Raw genomic sequence first — 19,425 nt, 5'->3', positions numbered from 1 at the left:
AGAAATTGGTAAAAAATAGAGTTGATCAGTTTGGCTTCTGGGAAGCATCTCGTACGTGCTCGGAACGCAAAAGCATAGAACAACAAACGGGTCATCAGGTGCTATTTTCTTTTTACTTTATCGATTTATCTGCAAACTGAAAACTTACTTGTAACTGTTAACAAAATTGCCTACCTAAGGGAAATAAAATTATAATCCCGATGAAAACTAATCATGCTTAGAATTTGTCGTTCGTAGAGAAAATAAAAATAATTTTACCTGTAACCTTAGACACTGCGCGTGGGTGGGTTCTCGGCTTACTGCAATGTAATTGCATTGAGGAATAATTCGAGGCACGCTTAGATTGCTCAGTGGCTTCTCGAAAACTTCGGCGACTTCAAAATGCATCGGCAGTAAGGATCTCCTCTGGTTATGCCCCGAGTGAAACGTTTGTCGACGCTTCGATTTGAACATGGACGGTCTTGAACTGGAACGATGATACGAATTGCGCCGCGACAACGTGGCGAAAATCGTTCCGTCTATAAAACGTAGAAATTGCGATATCTTTTAGATTATTCGTTAAAAAAAAAAAAAATCACATATTATCGTGCACCTTAAAATTTCCTGATAAACGTAAAAGCATAAAATACTTTTAGCCTATTACGTCTTATTTCGTAATAAGGAAATTTCTTATGAAAAGTATATATGGAAAAGTATTTTAAAAACGCATACAAGTTTTCATCGTTGAAAAACGATATCCAAAATTACAAAAATACATTGCCAGTGCTTTAAACAGATCGATATAAAATTTCCTAAAATATTAGAATTTAGTATCTAATATCGAGATGTAACGCTACAGATGGCAATCAAATAATATTTTAATAATCAAAGAATGAATTAGATTTAATAACGACTGGTGAATAAAATAGATTACCACGAATCGTACGCAAGTTTGAAATATCGTTTTGCCTAATGCAAAATGGAAAATTGAAAGATTCGTTACGCGATTCGTCGATTGAGCTGGCTTTGCCACATCTATCCATAATTTACATTCAGTTGTCGAATATTTTACTGTACACGTACCGCCTTCGTCTTCCTCCCGTGGTGGATTGTAAATAAAATTCGCAGGCAAGGAACGAACTTTGGCAAGACCAGGTCTTCTCTTAATAAGAATCTTCTCGTTCGTCACTAAAATAGACTCGCGTTCTCTAAAGTCGTCGTCCTCCTCGATGCCACCATCGTCTCCTCTTCCTCGTTTCACCGTTTCCTCGTCTTCCTCTTCTTCCTCTACCTCCAACAGCTCTTCCTGCTCCGCGGCCAATTCCCTCTCCAGCTGAGTTTCCATGTCAAGCTCGTCTTCCATCTGAGAAATAGATTTTAGATTTTAAGTCGATTCTCTAGCAATTTTATTACATTTTAACGCGATAGATATACATTTTCAACACCGAATCGTTCTATTTCACAATCTGTTTAACCATGTTCAGGGAAAGACGCGTTTGCGGTGTAACTTTTCAACGAAAATCTTGTCCCGATTAGCCACGAATCGGTCGAATTCGCTGTCTCGATTAAGACAATATAGATATTTAGATAGAATCCGACACAAGGTTTTAAAGTTTAAATGTAACTTTATATTTCACAAAGAATAACTTGGAACACTCGGTGCACGGATGAAAGTTAAACGTGAGCGAAGCGATGCCGTTTCACTGTGTCTCTGACTGAGTACGACTGAAGTATGGACGATGCGCGTGGTAAAAATGAAAACTCCAGGTAGAACATGGGGCAAGCGAATTCGTCGATTGCAATTTCCAGCTAATTGGTAATTGATATAGAAGCAAGTATGCAAAGTGTGAACTGACCGTCCCCACTAACGGTTACTGGAAGGTACGGAACGCACCCTCGAGCGAAGCATAGGGAAATGTTAGAGATTGTGTTGCAAGATTTAACCGTTAGGTTAATAAACCCAAGAAGCGCTTTGAGTTAAAAAGCGCATCGTAAAACTATGGGACTAGGCAGAAAGCCTAATAAGCTTTATGGATGGCATATGGAATAAGTGTCAGTAAAAATTCGTTTTCGACACAGGATTAATGGCTCCTTGGAGTTTGTTAATGATCCGAGCGAATGTTAAGGACAGCGTAGATAGGGAAATACAACTGAAAACAGATATATTATTATGATTATGATATAGATTATTATGATATTATTGATATTATTATTATTATTATCATTATGATTATTATGATATAGATTATTATGGATGAACAAATGGACGAGTGTACGAAGAGTGGGTCGCGTTACAGAACACATTCAACGCACTATAATTATTAATTATACTTGTCGGAGACGAAAGGACACCGGGGCCTTCCCCTGGAACTTTGGGAAAATCCGTAAAATCGTAATTAAAGTTGTAATTAAACAATTTGCCGCAATTCTGCCCAATTGTACTTGTTTGCTATTATCTGTGATAATAAACTTGGTCTCAAGGCGATCATCAGCCGTCGAACGTAGCCGCGGTCAACGGGACGGGCGCTCCGTCTAACAAAGGTGCGGAGCGATGTTATGACCATCATTAAAGGAAATACCCACAGAGGTACCCGACAGTAAAACATGCCAACTGTTCCTTCGGACAATGAATACCTGATGTCGAGGCACGTACACAGTACAAGTCTGGTTAGCCCGAGGACCCGCTATAAAACCTGGGTTTTTCGGCAATTAAGATTTGTGCAAACGAACAGGTAGCTTTTGTCTCGAATCGACCAATCGACAGCGACGTCGATCCGAGGATCTCGCGTACTTAGACACCCCACCATAGTTGGCCTCGGTAGCGTCATTGGGACGAAAATTCATTCTTTCTCGAGATCTGATCGGCGAAGGGAGTAGCGCCTTACGATGAGCGAGTAGAACACGTTTGAGTTAGAGCAAGTATATCTATCCTCCCGTTGACCGTGGATTCGTTATCGAACCTAAGACCATTATCACTAGTGTCGCGAGTGCCTAATCGCCGCTGTTGATTGTCGAATCGGTAGTGTTGATACTCGTAGTATCAGGCCGTATCTTCGTTACAACACAACGCTGGCCAACTCCAAGGGAGGTCTATCAAACGCCCACAACCCTGTTCCTGACTCTTCTCCGACATACTAATTCGTATAATTTAGGTACAAAGAATTAGACATTTCATTCATGGAAATAGAACATCGATTAAGAGTTTAATCGATTAATTCTCACCTGTTTGTGACTTTCTTCGAGGTGTTTCATGAGCACGGCGACGACGACGTTGACAAGAACGAATTGTGCCATCAGCACGAAAATTACAAAAAATATCGGGGCTATAATGGTGCTCACGCAACAATTCTTCACGCAGTCCGCTGCTTCGTCGCAGTCGTCCCTCAGGGTGTCCTTCATGATACCGTTCCAATTGTCGCCGGTGGCTACGCGAAAAAGCGTTAGAAACGCCATACCAAAATTACTGAAATGAGCATGCTCCCCGAGACCTTGGCAAGGCATGTCGTCGTTACATTCTGCAATAATTAACATATATCGTGGACTAAATTCCTACAAGAACTGGTAGCAAACGGTACTATAACATAAAATATACAACGTGGACAGCAGGGGACAGAGATTGTAACAGAACTGGGAAAACGATTGTACGCGAAAGAATAAGTAAAGAGAGATAGGTAAGTTGGTTTTAAAGAAAATCGTTGTTTGAAAAATTCTCTGTGATAATTCAGCGCTTACCTAATCGGCCAAATAGTTCTACACCAAGAGCTGCGAAGATGAAAAAGAGCAGAAAAAATAGTAATCCTAGATTTCCAACTTGCGGTAACGCCTGCATTACCGTGTCTAAAAGGGCGCGTATTCCTTTTGCCATTTTCAGCAACTTCAAAACTACAAAAATCGTTCCAATCGTTAGCCGATCCCCTTCGTTTCTTTTCTTTCTTTTTTTTTTTTTTTTTTTTTTTGTAACTTACCTCTAGCGATTCGTAAAACTCTCATTACCCGAATTATCGTAGGATTGATCGGAATGATCTTCGACTCAACTTCTTCAAGAACTATACCAACCACCGATAATATCACGATTCCTACGTCTAATTGATTCCATCTAGGGTGAAACAGTCAGTTTGAATATTTGATACTGCGCGAAAAAATGTATTTCTTTTTTCTTTTTTGACGAAAGTACGACATACTTGTCTTTAAGGTAAAGATGTAGACCTAAGGCAACGAGTTTCATAAAAGATTCGAGGATGAAGACCGCGGTGAAGAAATAATTGAATATCTTTAGAGCGTAAGTCAGAGCTTTTGGCATCATGTAAAATTCCATCGCCATGGTAACAACATTCAGGCCGATCACCGCAGCAATTGCTAGGTCGAAATATTTAGAAGTCACAACGTTGTGAACGAATAGCCTCGATTTTGAGTAGTTCGTGTAGTAGGGTGGCTCGTGCATTTCTGCGAATCGAATGGTTTGCCTTTAATTTCGTTTCTTCGATCTCGTTCAGTTAAACGCAAAGCACACTCTTCCTTTTCTTACTTCGTCGTTTCTTCTCCATTTGCAAGGCTCGTTTGGCAGCTCTTCTCACTCGTTCCTCCTTCTCCTGTTCCTCGCGACATCTATGAAAATTTTCCACCACAACGCCCACGAACATGTTAAGGACGAAGAAGCCAACCAACAGGATAAAAGCTATGAAGTAGAGCAGTCGCCATTCCGAATAATTCTCGATTGGCTGAAACGGATGATAAGGGATACTTTGCAGGTATACCTAATCGGATTACAATCAGGATAAACCAGTTACTAATTTCATAATAATCGTTAAAGTAAGACCACGGTTCAAAATTTTCATTTGCTCTCTTTCTGGAATACGTATATTTTATACGTACATTTTTTTAAATAATTTCACCGACATAATCGAAGCTCGTATCGCCAACCAAAGAACGCATACCACCAAAGCTGTTAAAAATTCTGTTACCAGAGACGATTTACACGTTACAAATGTCATTTTTATTTACTGGAAGTATCGTTTCCACGACGGTAAAAACGATAACCTCTGAAGGCGATGAAACGATCTTCCACCAGAAAGTAAATGTAAAAGGCGATCCTACTTGGGATTATGGTATTGCGATCGATAATCTGGTCGAATTAAGAATCAATGTTGGTATTAAAAAGAAAGAACTTTGGGGGAAAAAATAAATGACCCTAGGGTATATGTAGATTAAGCGAAGTGGTAATATAATATGCAAATAAAATTGGCGCACTCGAGCGCGTTACCTGTTGATCGACGCCTACAGCGTCGAGTCCGGTGTACATGATGTTCACCCATCCGTCCCTCGATGATAATACGAACAACGACATCAACGCTTTTCCAAGATCGTCGAAATTGTATTTTCTGTTTAACCAAACGTTGCGCTTGTCGGCCAGGCAGTCCGTCTTATTGCGTACATTTTTAATATCAGGCCCCTCGCAGTAATAAAAGGCACCCTTGAACAGCTGCACGCCCAAGATACCGAAGATTACGAAAAAAGTACAGCATATCAAAACGATGTTGCCGATAGGTCGTAAAGAGGATAACAATGTCTGAACAACCAGTTTCAAACCAGGAGCTCGATTAATAACCCGTAATGGTCTTAGTGACCTTAAAAGTCTAAAAACCTGCAACGATACGAATTATAGGTTAGGGTTATTTGATAACAGGTGAGAAAGTTATGCGAAACGCGATTATCATGTGTCCCAAAACAGTGTCAATTTCATATCGTTTCATTTATTCGAATGTTTATGAATAGTTTGAAAAGATATTTTTCAGGATAATTGTTTTTCATTAGCTTTTTATTAATCGCTTTAGATGATGCAGTGTTTCAAATATTAGAGTAATTTGTATACAATGTATTGTATAAAATGAGTAATGTTCATGTATAACGTATATTGTAACATGTGCTAGGCATCGATTTATCCACATACTTATTCATCGATTGTTATTAGCATCCTGGCGTCAAGTGACGTCTCTGCTACGTCAAGTGACGTCCCTGTCACGTCATTAGCAACTCTGATATGCGTAAAGGCGTGACACGACAGGCACGACACTAAGTATTAAAGGGTTAATTATTTACTCGTTTTACAAAGATATCTCAATTTTAAGACGGTGTAAACTGTGTGCCTGTGTATACGCAGATTCCAACGAAATTAAATGCTATCTGTGTAGAAAATTTCGTGAAGTTGAACCGTAAATCAAAATGTGAAACATAGAGTATTCGAATTCGATGGAACAAATGAAAATCAGTGCTTTGATTTAATTAGAGAAATACGACGATTAAAAACAAATTTATTCTATTTTATACCGTTGAATATAATCTGCGCAAATCTCTTTGGCGTGTTTTCTTCGCATTCTATATATAATGAAAAGGAGACAGAAAGACAAAGAAGAGAAACAAATGTAAAAGTGAATTTACGTTAGAATCACGTTAAAGAGAGAAACGTACCCTCAGTATTCCAAATATTCTTGGACTACTCGCCGACAGTAAGGACATTGATAAGTCGATTATGGAAATGATCACAAGAACTCCGTCCATAATATTCCATCCTGAAGTAAAATAAGCGTCGGATCCGTACAGCATACCAGATGCAACAACCTGCGACAAATTGTAATCCGTTTTCGTGGAAGATATTCTCTCTGTTTTTCGCAGAGATATCAAAACTTCTTTGTTACCTTGATAAACATCTCAACAGCAAACACCGCGGTAAAAATGTAATTCGCAGTGGATAAAAAAAGTCTCTCTCCGCTATCCGGTGGTATATTTGGCCGTTCCATCGCCAGTGTGATACAATTCAGACCAATGAAAAAGAGAACCACGTTATCGAACCATCTTTGATCGACTAACTGCCGACATAAAACGCGAAATCTGAAACGTAAATACGTTTGCAATTTGTGGGACGATCGTTCGTTGTCAAATCGAGGAACACGCTTAATCGTAGTAAAAATTTGTATCGACGATATTTAAGAATATTTAACAATCCGACGATATTGAATTTTCATTTAAAAAAAAAAAGGAATATTAAAAAATGTATTAACTGATTCAATCGTATTTTTCTTGTTTCGAAATGCTTGAAGTAAATAGATTTCTTTTTAAGAAAATATCGCACATAAAGCGTGGCGCGCGCACACAAACGTACCTGTTATTCGGTGGAAAAATGTAAAGCGAGTAATCATCACGTTCCTTAAGGCATCCTTTCGGTTCAAAAAACATGAATATTTTTTTAATTCTCTCGATGCTGCTTGCACTACCATGACCATTCAAGGGAGGCGTCTGTTCGTCTGTACGGGGATTGTCATCATCTTGATCGGGAAGTCGTTTAATTCTGGGCAGTGGACCAGTCTCCATTGACAGATTATTGATTGTACGTGCCGTTGAGCATTGCATAGGCACCTCGTCTAGAGGTAAGGTTTTCCTCGTCGGCGACTGAATGTTTTCGTTTCCACGCAACGAGTTCCTTCGCGAAAGATCGCTAATCCATCGCATCTTTAAAACATATTAATCCCCGTGATCACTTTATCACGAATTACCAAAGTTTATCTTTCGTAATTGATTGCTAGAATATCTTTTACTTGGAAAACCAAGTCGTGTTGACGATTAATATTTGTAAATTTCTTCGTAAAAATGTAACTCTTATTCCTACGGTATTATTACGATTTCGATACAAATTTTCATATTTTCTATGTAAAATTTGAAATAATTTAATCAATTCGATCTCAAAATCAACCGACGATTAATTTTGAAAATACGTTTTTCTACACGCGTTTTTCTCTATATCTAGACTTTTAATTTTTTTTTTATTTATTTATTTATTTACATTTTACAATTTGTCCAGTAGGACATTTGGTAAAATATTACAGCTTAGTGGTATAATAATGTAACACGTGGATGGCTACCCCCAGTGGGATACCATCTTCGAATTTGATCGATAGACTTTTAATATACGCGAAAAAGAAATATTGCGTTTCATAACGAGTTTGAAATTTTTGACAAGACTCACCTGATTAGGCGTTGCTGTGTAACGCCGTATAGAGGAGCTACGGCTTGCGATGGAATTATTAGGGCTGAGACTACGATTATTGCTTGTTAGGACGGTCGTTCGATTATTCGGTGTGTCGCTTTGCGTGTCGTTTCTTATCGAACCGTGTAAATAACCGCCGTTGAAACTGAAAGGTAATTTTGCGAAAATTACCACGGCAAAGGAGAAACTGGAGCATAAACATGATCATCTATTGTGAACAACGTTTATCGCGGACTACGTTACTGTTACATCGGTGTTTCGAATACGACGTTACCATCAATTTGCATTACTTGCATATTTCGCTTCGACAACATTCTCCGGCAAATAATTGAACAAGAAAACAGAATTAGTAATTTAACTTGTAGATATTACGTTTGACTATGTGCATGAATAAATTTACCTTGGTTGCGATATGATGAATTATTGAAAACCTAACTGGCGAACGAACTGCCACGAATAGATTTTTACCATTTCTTTCTATAGTACACTCGTAGTTTCAACGTAAATCATATCTTTGTATTACGCCTTAACGATGGTATTTTAATTCTCATTATTCAATGTAGTTTTGCTACTCGCTATGCTTTATGCAACTAAAATCTTGCGATTGAATTTTCATCGCCTTTTCGCCGGATAACCATATGCAAATGAGGAAGAAAATTATGGTTTAGCAAATTTTCAGTTACAGCGAAGCAGTTATGCCACGTATTACGCAATGACCGAGTCGTTAACCAATATGAAGTATTTATGGATGACCGTAATCATCTTTGACAAAGATTGATGTTACTTCCCTTAAACCGGTTGCACACGTAACTGCATACTCGTGCGCTATGCAAATCTATCGCACGAGTATACGCGAACGTTTGTGCGGTAATAGTGCGCCCTGTGGGGGCTATACGACCAAGGTATACTCGCACAAAAAATTACACGGCTTTACACTGATTAAAAATTGAAACAACGACTTTTTTTTTTTTTTTTTAGAAGGTTACAGTAAGATAGCGAAGCTCCACAGTGGCGTACTAAGGTACACACAGAGTTAAAAACAGAGTAACTGTTTAAAAATTGATCTTGAATTTATTGAAAAAGTTGGAAGAATTCGTTTACTAGATGACGCGTAAGAAAATTTTTTTTTTTTTTTAAGGAACCGCAGTTGGTCGGAATTTCGAAGAAGATAGCAAAGATCGCTTCTTACAACTCTTTCATCTGAGGCTGCGATGGAAATTTAAAAAGCACGCTCTGTAGATTTATGACTGTTACATGCACACTGAAAGTTTCATGTATAAAACTCGTAAGGATTATGAGAACCTAAGCTAGAGGGTGGGTCAACAAACAAATTGTAGCTCCCGCTCCAAGGAATATACCTAAACGTTATTTTATATTATTCAACTGTTATCTGTATTAGTTTATTAATTCAATATTACCCACAGTGGCTGCAAAAGATATTTCTACACCACCACGGTTGTTATTACCTTTACACGCTAACTAAATCCGACTGTATTTTCTATCATTTAATGAAAATGACAAAAGTTCGATACTATGAGAATGAAACGTAGAATTTAATAAAAAAAAAAAAAAAAAGAAAAAGAAATAAGAATATGTATGTCGGAGATGAAAGGACATCGGGACCTTTCTTTACCCTAATCCCTAATACCCTAATTCAGATGTTTACGACGACGACATTTAAACGATAAACGAAGAAATAGTTATGCGGGCACTTAAGGTTTATGACGATGGGTTTGGTGACATAACGAGTCACCGAACGTACCCAGGGTCACGGGAGGGACGTGTAATAAAGGAAGTAGGAAATAGTTGTGCAGCTCTGCTGAAAAACAGAGATTGACCCGAGGAGTGGGAAAAGGACTACATAAGGGCAGTTTCATTTGGATTACGAGTTAGTTAGTCGTTGAGCGAATTGCTGATTGAGTTATCGAGAGAGTTATCAGAATCGTGTATTACGTTGGCATTCGTCATTCCGTGGACCGTGGATTCGTTATCGAACCTGAATTCGTTGTCATCAACGTCTAGACCACCCGATCGCCGCGAATATTCGTAATCTGTGTATCGCAACTGATCGTATCGATAAACCTTTATCGTGACTACCATGTCAAATTCGAGAGAAAATTCTTCAGACGCGCACACTTCCAATCCTAATCCGACATGTACAAAATACTCTTCGCAACCACTATGTATATTATTTCCAAATATCCTTTTATTACGCATATCGTCTTGATTTTATTCACAACTTACGTTGAATTGGAACCGAGTAGGGTGCTTCGACCGTTATTTAGTACAGTAGCTCTACTAAGAGGTTCGTCCTCCGATTGCGACCAACGTTTCCTCCGTAGAGATGGCCGTGATAATTTCCACGAGTAACCTCTTTGTATCCTTGGCGGACTGTAGCAAGGAGCAGTCACGTAACTTACGAGTCGAAAGATTATATTCATCTTCGCGTTTCGTATAATTTATTTCAAGTTGTACTCGGTGGAACAAAGATATTACGGGTGGGACGCGCGTACCTTGAACTGGATGATTCTCTCGTTGCTGGATTAACAACAGCAGTGACGAGGCTTATTCGTCGAGGAAACTGTCCGGCAATAAGATTTTTCGTTGATATTTTATTCGAAACGTCTGGTAGCTTCAACAGGCCGGAAGGAATACTACACTGACTCTGGAAAAATAATATTTTCGTAGAAAGTTACTGGTAATCGATGAATATTTTCAGCCTGCTATAAGAATATTCGGACATTTATACAAAAAATGTTAAGCTAGAAAATTCCAATATTCCATTACAATTGCTATTTATTTCTTCAAATAGATGAGATATATTTGTTATATATTTACCGAGTGGCAATTACTTGGAAACGAGTACTAATTATTAATTTACTTTTTAGCCTAGTTACACTTTGCCACGATACGAGCATCGTATTAAACAACGCAGATGTTTGAAAGATAGTACACGTACGCCTGAACGATCGATGGATTCGATGGACAATGCCGCTGTAGGATAAACAGCTCGACAATTTAGATCTCTGTAGCCGACATCGAGCGTGGTGTTGGGTGAATCCTGAGGGGTGGCTGCCGTGTGAGTAATTATCGGTGGTTGTCCAGCAGCGCCCATCATCTTATTCTCCTTTTGAATGTTACACTTTGGCTCGTCTATCTGATGCTTCCACACGGTGTTCTGCTTTTCCCTGCTGTTGTTGTCTTTGTACTTGCGCAACTCCTCAGCGCTCTGCCACGAATTCTTTCGATCCTACGTTCAAATATTTACACGCTAAGATAAAATCGTTTTTCAGTTTTCTTCTCGCGCATACAAATGTACGTGCTGTCCATAAAAATGCGCGAGTAAATGCGATCCAACATCTTCGTGGCCATCTTCGAGACGAAGATCGTTGTGTCTCACAGGTTGACGAATAATCGGCACCGTTAAACGATTGCTGCGATTTATTTCGAAAAAATTTGATTAATTCGAGTGATTTGTTTCTACGAGTGTAAACCGGAAATAATCGCCAAAGACATGTATTTAACGTTTGCACAAGTAAATGTTTTAGAATCACTTTGACGTTGATTCGTGAAATTGGAAGCTAGTGATTTCATATTAGAAAATAAATTGAAAGGAGCGTATGCTATTAAAAGTAGCGTTGTAAGAGATGTTAGTGAAACTGATCCACGACAAACATCGAGATAAATGGCGCTCGAATAGAAAGTAAGCCATTATTCGTCACTTGGCTCGAGCATAAGAGCAAAAGACAAATGGACAAGTGGATAGAGCGTGAGTTATGCAGACACTCAGGCGAATGAAGATAGTCAATGTTAGTTCAGATAAACAAGCGAAGTTCATTTTTAGATCAGATAGTCGCTTGTACGAGGATACTTCAAGATGATAAATTCGTAAAGATGGGCGTATCATTTTCGTGTATCACGAAAGATGAATTATTCGTTGCAGCTTTCTATAATGTATACTTGCGTCAAGAACGATATTACAAGCAAACGGAGCAAACCTCTAGGAAATTCAGGAGAAGCAAAATGGAACCAAAATGATGTCAAAGTGAAAGTTAACACGGAATCAAAATAGAAAGTAAAATGAAACTAAACTGAAAATCAGAGTAAAATCAGGATAAAGATCAGGAGGATGGCTATGCAAAATGTTTAAGGATTAGAATATGAAATATGATGGAAATAGTGAAATATTTTTCACATCGTCCCAATTCCTCCCATTTTATATCTGAAAATATTTGTTCTTCCAAATACCTGTACTCTCATTGTGTCGAAACTACGAAAGTAAATGCAGCGTTCGAGGAACCTGGAATTCTATACTCAGCGATTTCCTAAGAAAAGTAAACACTTTATCCTGTATAAAACTAAAGTATTGTTTGATTTATGTCTTCCTTAGCGACGCAAGCAATTTTTTTGCCAGAAGATTCTAAGCAGACGCGTGCTTTATATATTTTAATTTGATTAATGGTGATAGGAGCTGTCCACTGATCAATAAATAAAGCTCCTTTGATAGATTGCTCTTTACCCTCTCTTCTTCCAACAAATTGCTTCTTGCACAGAATATTTCGGAAACCTGTACGTATACATAACCCGAGATGATCGATAAAGCCTGAAGAGGAGAAAGATGCAAGAACCTCGTGACGAACCTGTATGTTCTCATACTGTACTTCAAATATCTTTGGCTTTTTCAGTTATGGACCAGCTGTTGTTTGCATGATTAATGTATCCCAGAGAATATAAGACGATCCGTACGAGATCTCGCTATGTTTACAGAGAACAATTCCAAAGTGAATCTGTTTGTTCGCGTTACTCGTTTAGGGGATATTTTCTGTCCAAGGGCGCCATCCAATTGTTGAAATTTAGACAATTACAACGTCTCTTTTGCAAGTTTCTTTTCTCTTTTTTTTTTTTTTTTACTCTTTTTTAAACGAATGGAAATTACGAGAATTCGATTAATTTTTCTTTTTCATCGATATTCTTTCTCCCATCCGGATCCTACGATCTTGCAATTATTTTACGATTCTCCAGATCCTATCGTCCTATGAGACTTATTCTTGATTTTATGTGGAAACGTTTTCGCTAAATGATGGAAATTCCGTTGGATTCTGAGATTAGCGGTCGCGCGGTTACTATCGATGATTAATCAACATTGATCTTCTTACCTGCGTGTATGTGTCGCTATCAGTGATCGAGTGAGATCTCGATATTCTCGAGGAACCATCGTCACTGCCCATCCCTGCTTCTTTCGCCGCGAGTCTCGCCATCTCTCTCTGTTCTCGCTCTCTTCTTTCATTTCTCTGGAAAAGTTCATGTTTCGATATTTAGAACATTTCGTAACTCGCCGTACACAGCGAGTGAACCGAACGAACCGGCTCAAACTATAACGTTTATATCGATGATCAACAGAGTATAATCGAGTTGTAAAATATTCGCGAATTTTATTCAATTTCCTGTAAGTACAAATCGATTTGTACGTTACGATAGACGACAGGAAAATACTAGATATTCGATGTCACGGTTTTAATCCTTAGACTCTTAATTTCACTTGATTCGGATACAGGAAACTCGTTTAATTAATTAGAGGCTGGATTTACGATAAATTCTCGATCAAATTTCAGTCGCTCTATGTGGTTAATAACGTGGTTAATAATTCTGGTGTGCGCCGGAATTGTCCAGCAAATGAACGTAAATTAGCGACAAACGTACCTCGGAGGAGAATCCTTCGACGAGAATGGCGACGAGCAGATTGAAGAGGACGTAATTGCCGAATGTCATCAACGCGACGAAGTAGAGGGCCGCCCAATGAGACGTTTTCTGCATACCATTGAACAACACGACGTTCCAATCTTCCTGCGTCAAGATCTATGTAAAAAGGAAAATGGAAAATGCCTGTTTATACGCAACACAAGCAATAGGTGGTTACGCTTCAAACGATAGGCAAAACAGAATGTTTCTATGTTCACGACAAACAAAAGTATCGAAGCTAGAAAGTTATTCTGTCTTGTTGAATCTGCTATTTAATTGCTCTTAATAGTAATAATACAATCGTTCGTGTATTCTTAGAAATAGGAACTAGCTTATGTAAATCATCGTTATCGGCTAGTTCTACACATTGTGATAAGTTGAAGGGAACGAAAAGAAAAAGAGGAGAAGACAGATGAAAGATAGCAATGTACGATCAGTATCCGGTCGATATTCTTACTCTATGGGATGTCAGTTACTTGCGGCCGCTTAATCGCGAATTTCTCTCTGCTTTCTCTCCGCGTTCTTCTCGGCAAAGGTGATTTTATTTTGATCTTTCTCGCCGCGGCGTCTCTACAACATGGCATCACAACAACGTACGGCTATTTATTCAAAAAGGGTAAGACGATGATACGCGACAGCGTAACGTAATCCGTGTAATCGATTAACTGCTCTCGGGCCGACAACGAACCGTGTTAATCGCCGCGACAAACAAATCGTTATTCACTCTCCGTTTAATTCTATCGGCAGTCGCGAGAAATCACTGACGAGCCTCCGACGATCCGAGGGGAAAGTAACCGAGAATGAAAAAATTCCAGAGGAAAAAACGTATCGGTTAGAACAAAAAAAAAAAAAAAGAAAAAAAAGGAAAAGAAAAGAAGAGAAGAAACTCGGCGGCGAAGAGAGAGAAACTCGTCGACGCGTTGCTGATCTGTTACGAACGCGTTGTTAATTAAGCCGTGTGTAGAGCAAAGATGGGCATAGAGGAAGAGAAAGAACGGAGAGAAAAAAGAGAAACAGAAAGAATGGAGAGAGAGAGAGAGAGAGAAATAGAGTAAGGAAGAAAGAGAATAGGGATAGGACAAAAAGTAAAGGATGTCCGTATATGCATATATTTCGATCGCGCGATATCAAGAAAATGAGCTGGAAACGCGATGGAGCGAAAAAGCCAGAGAAAACTGTACATAATATTATGTGACACGTACATATACGTATATAGATATAGATATGGATAAATATAGATATAGATACAGAGTTACAGGTACAGATGCAGATCATAGATATCTGGATATAGAGATATAGGTGGACACAGACATCAACATAGACATATAGATATATAGATAGAACAATAGACATAGAGATGGAGATGGAAATAGTAATAGATTATAGGCATAGATAAAGATTAGAGATTATAGATATAGGTGTAGATATAGAAATACCATGTGCATATATAAATACTTAGCGCATATACAGTAGTGTATTTTTTATTTTTTATCTTTTTTTTTTCGGTGTAAGAGAGTGGGGAACAGTGGTACCTGAAAGACCGTGACAAGTGCCCAGACGATGTCGTTGAAATGTTTGCGATCACAGCGACACATTGGGTGCCGCGAGACCACCTCGGCACAGGTGCAGGGCCGACTCCGGTCCGCCCACATGCAAAACTTACCCCCGAACAGGTACATCCCTAGGATGCTGCAACCGAGACAATCCGCTGGCCTAAAGTATCACCGCGATGAACGACGAACGAGAAAGAAATTGGGGACAAGGGATATACCGGTTGCCACACACACCGTGAAGCGTCTTCGTTTCTTCTTTCCGTCACATTTCTACGAATTTTTCGTAAAGCCAGGTATCTCGTTTTCCATTTTCCTTTCGCTCGATTTCCAACGATCTGTCCACCTACTTTTTACATCCACTCGATTCGACCGAGCTTTTTCGTTGTTTCTTACGTCTGTGCTCTTGTAGAACGTATCAAGTGTATATCGTGTAAAACGTTTGGAAATTTTTAGTTAAACGTATGGCGGAACACGACTGTCGTGGTATATTGGTCGAATCGGTTTTACGATTACGTTGGTGTCGTATTAACCGTATTAGGTGTATCCACGTATGTACAGGGTGTCGGAGAAAATCGGGGCAAAATTCGTACTACGTGTTGCCGAAACCAGGCAGATAAATAGAAGTTTCGTACGAATTTGTGTCCGAAGATGCTTTATCGAGGAATTATATGCGTTCTTAAACTTTTATTAAGCGTTTTGGAAGTTGTAATAAACGTTGAAAATTTCTTCTTTCTGCGAGGATTCAGGCTTCCTCTCGTCGAACTGAGTGACGAATTCTTTCGAATACTCCTGCCGATACAGAGATATTAGCAAATGTATTTTGAATACACTGCGAAAGCTGGTCTTCCGTTTCTATCGCGTTTTCGTCAAACGAAGAACAACTTCCCCAGAAATTTCTCGAACGCTTGTAATTTTTTAACAAAGCATTTTCGGACATAAGTTCGTACGAACATTTACTATCTACCTGATCTCATTAACGCGTACTACAAGTTTGTTCCCGACACCCGATATATCCAAATGTATCCTAATATATAATACGCACACGTATGTGTACACAATACGTAATTACAAGATATTACACATACCATATACACGCCTCGAAATTGCTTCCAAATTTCTTACTTCTCAATACGACCACGACAGTCCTGTCTCAGCGTGGTTAATGAAATTTGAAAAAGTAAGCGCGATATATGCATAAAAATTGTTTACGACGAGCGTGGAAATACTTTGTCGAGTCAGCGTATATAAACCCGTGAGAGCACGAAAAGCCGAACAGGCGTTGAATTTGTATAGTATCGATCTTCTTCTGCGGGGCAGGTTGTAGGTACAACGGAGAAAACGGCCGGCGCGATTCGAATGTAAAGCTATGGTAAAAATACGTATCCGGGTTACGTAATCCCTTAAGCGGCGCTTTGGATGTCGGTTCGAATATGGCCGTGAATATTTTAAGCGGTAATTTCCAGGCGGAATTGCGGCCGCCGTTCGCCACTGCGTTAGTTAGCGCATTGTTCATCGCCAGGAAAATTACCTCCGAGCTAGAATAGAAACTGAGATTGAATGCGTATTTAAGGAAACTGCGGATTATGGTGCTGGCGCTGTCTAGTTCGTCGAGACTGCTAAGGCTAAGTATTTGCGTCGGCTGTTTGTTCGATGACCGAGCTTTTAAACTGTTTCCACGTGAAATGGACAGCGTCGCTGGAAACTATTTCCACGACTTTGTTAATGTTGATTTTAGTGGAAACTGGTTGAAACGGGTATCGTATAGTTTCAGGCGAACTATACTACGTACAGGGTGAGTCGCGTTCAACACGGCTGTTTTCTTTCAAAGTATTTAGGTGGCTGAAAAATTCTTTTCACGGTGTTCGTGGTCCTCTCGCATGGTTTGACCCTTTCGTGATGTAGCGCGAAAGAGACAAAAAGAGAACGAAGGTGGTATAGCACTGTGAGTATATTAAACGTCGCGTACGTAACGCATTCATTAATAATGATTTCTTATGGAAGGTTGAAAGATACGTCGCTTTTTCGACGCTAGAAGCGCAAGAGATCATTTTGAAATTATTCATTCTGCATTCTTGGTCGCTTTATTGCACCGTGAAAGGGTAAAAACCCAGGCAGAGTACAGTTATCGGTTTCGATTAACCTAAATAGGTCTCAATCCTTTAACAATATCTTCCGAACTAATATCGATTTCCCTTTATTTCACATTTAAATCGAATATTTAAAATTCTCTTGCTAATTTTCAACCGACCACCGTCCACCTCGGATATCATCGCATAGCGTAACAAAAGTCGTAAAATATGGTAAGATCGTCATCCAGTCAATCGTTTGGAAGGTCGACGAACGTATCTGTCTCAAATGACAAATTCAAATTCTTTTCTCGTGTCGTTAGAAGAAAAGAGATGGAAACATTCGACTTATGAAATTCTTCTTAACAAATATTTCCACAAACAACCATAATAACAAGGATCAATTAATAATCGAATAAATAAATAAGCGAATCGAACCGACGGATATCGAGCGACGAATTATACGATTCGATGACAGACGTTTTATAAAAGGAGACGCGGTCGAATCGAACGAATCGCTGCGATTAAAAATAACAATTGACTCTAGGAGAACGAAGACACTTGGCGGGCGGGGCGTTTAAGCAGGTATATCGGGTGAACAGCAAAAACAACTGTCACTCGAAGCTTGTACAGTCACATTCTGCAAGATCGGCGGTGTCTGTCCATTTGTACAAATGCCGTGTATCCTGTATTCGGACGAGAGAAAACAAACAGGCGTACGTGTGTCATGTAACTTGTATATATTATATATACGTTGTTACCAAGCGAATATTACACAAGCTGCGTGTATAAACTGTAAGGAAAAACTGTACGGCGATAGTAATAAAAATTGCGGAAGAAAAATTGCATTAATTGAATTCTGAATAGTAAAAAGAAAATTTTTAGATTAATGTCTGTGGATAATAAAATTGTCGTTTGCGTGAATAAATTCTCGTCATATGCCGTGTTTCGCGTTACGATCGACGTTACCGACGGATATGGAATATATCGAACGAATTGGACGAAATTTTGGCTACAAACGACGTATGTACGTTTGAGAACAAGAGGTTTGGACAAACATAGTGGAAATTTTATTAGACAAAATACGTAAGCAACGACTCGTTCTCAAACTCTACTTTCGGGCGTTCTTCGAGCTTCTTAATATACAGCAAATTTTTGTTCCCACACGTACAGGGTGGTTGGTAACTGGTGGTACAAGCGGAAAGGGGGTGATTCTACGCGTAAAAAGAAGTCGAAAATATAGAATAAACATTTTTCGTTCGAGGCTTTGTTTTCGAGAAAATCGACTTTGAATGTTCGCTCGGTACGCGTGCGGTACGTTATACCGGACCTCACTGTAGATCGTTGTCTCGATGGAAAAATTAAAAAAAAAAGAAAATGTTTATTCTACATTTTCGACTTCTTTTTTCGCGTAGAATCACCCCCTTCCCGCTTGTACCACCAGTTACCAACCACCCTGTATATCCATAAACGAATATCAACGTCGACGTGTGATTGAACTGAAATTCAGTAAATTCGATTGTTGCGATAGACCGGATAAATCAGTTGGGAATTGTAAATTAAAACGATCGTTGTACCGGTTACACGACAACAAAGTACCATCTCTTCTGAAACTACATGCACGATACGAGCAAGAAGAAAATAGAGTCCCAAATAAAATGATAATAAATGACAACAAAAATAAATGAGATGTACGTATCGACAAACAAACCAACCCGAATAGTATGGCCAAGAAAAATATGCAAAGATACGTTTCGGTATTCTTGTTCTGTCGCGCATGAAACTTGTACGCGAACTCGTGTCCAATTCTTCTGAAACATCCAGTACAGAACAGAATCGGTAAAAAGGAAATCGACATTGATATTCGTTTTTTGTTTGGAATACGTGTCGTTTGCTTCGAAGATCCGATACGGACGAGAACTACCATCTCGTCGCGCTAAACTTCGCCTCGTTGATTCATCGTTATTCAACAACTGTACGTGTCTAACGATGCACTCTGATGCACTCTGATGCGAGTTCGCTATTATAAATACGAATTTATCGTATCGAA

At 39.0% G+C, this 19,425-nt stretch overlaps 1 protein-coding gene across 5 annotated transcripts in view; it reads right to left on the bottom strand.

The window, feature by feature from the left end:
* Window positions 1-19,425, bottom strand: part of LOC117213095 (voltage-dependent T-type calcium channel subunit alpha-1G) — a 110,057-nt gene that overhangs the window by 6,040 nt on the left and 84,592 nt on the right. For 2 of the 5 annotated variants that reach the window (XM_033458400.1, XM_033458428.1), the window contains 18 exons: window positions 15,289-15,445; window positions 13,718-13,873; window positions 13,174-13,308; window positions 10,977-11,267; window positions 10,531-10,682; window positions 10,262-10,408; window positions 7,997-8,162; window positions 7,136-7,482; window positions 6,672-6,864; window positions 6,445-6,594; window positions 5,240-5,620; window positions 4,505-4,697; window positions 4,161-4,422; window positions 3,945-4,075; window positions 3,712-3,861; window positions 3,202-3,494; window positions 1,063-1,342; window positions 259-518 (listed from right to left, as the gene is read on the bottom strand). In XM_033458400.1, coding sequence (XP_033314291.1) covers window positions 259-518; window positions 1,063-1,342; window positions 3,202-3,494; window positions 3,712-3,861; window positions 3,945-4,075; window positions 4,161-4,422; window positions 4,505-4,697; window positions 5,240-5,620; window positions 6,445-6,594; window positions 6,672-6,864; window positions 7,136-7,482; window positions 7,997-8,162; window positions 10,262-10,408; window positions 10,531-10,682; window positions 10,977-11,267; window positions 13,174-13,308; window positions 13,718-13,873; window positions 15,289-15,445 — 3,844 coding nt within the window. Of the gene's footprint in view, window positions 1-258; window positions 519-1,062; window positions 1,343-3,201; window positions 3,495-3,711; window positions 3,862-3,944; window positions 4,076-4,160; window positions 4,423-4,504; window positions 4,698-5,239; window positions 5,621-6,444; window positions 6,595-6,671; window positions 6,865-7,135; window positions 7,483-7,996; window positions 8,163-10,261; window positions 10,433-10,530; window positions 10,683-10,976; window positions 11,268-13,173; window positions 13,309-13,717; window positions 13,874-15,288; window positions 15,446-19,425 lie in introns of all 5 variants that reach the window. The other 3 variants (XM_033458438.1, XM_033458419.1, XM_033458410.1) reach the window with 2 other exon arrangements.

This window comes from Bombus bifarius, unplaced genomic scaffold, assembly GCF_011952205.1.
Source record: "Bombus bifarius isolate JDL3187 unplaced genomic scaffold, Bbif_JDL3187 scf7180000007970, whole genome shotgun sequence".
NCBI lineage: Eukaryota > Metazoa > Arthropoda > Insecta > Hymenoptera > Apidae > Bombus > Bombus bifarius.
The sequence above is the reverse complement of the archived record's forward strand: the minus strand, read 5'-3'. Positions and strand labels throughout refer to the sequence as shown.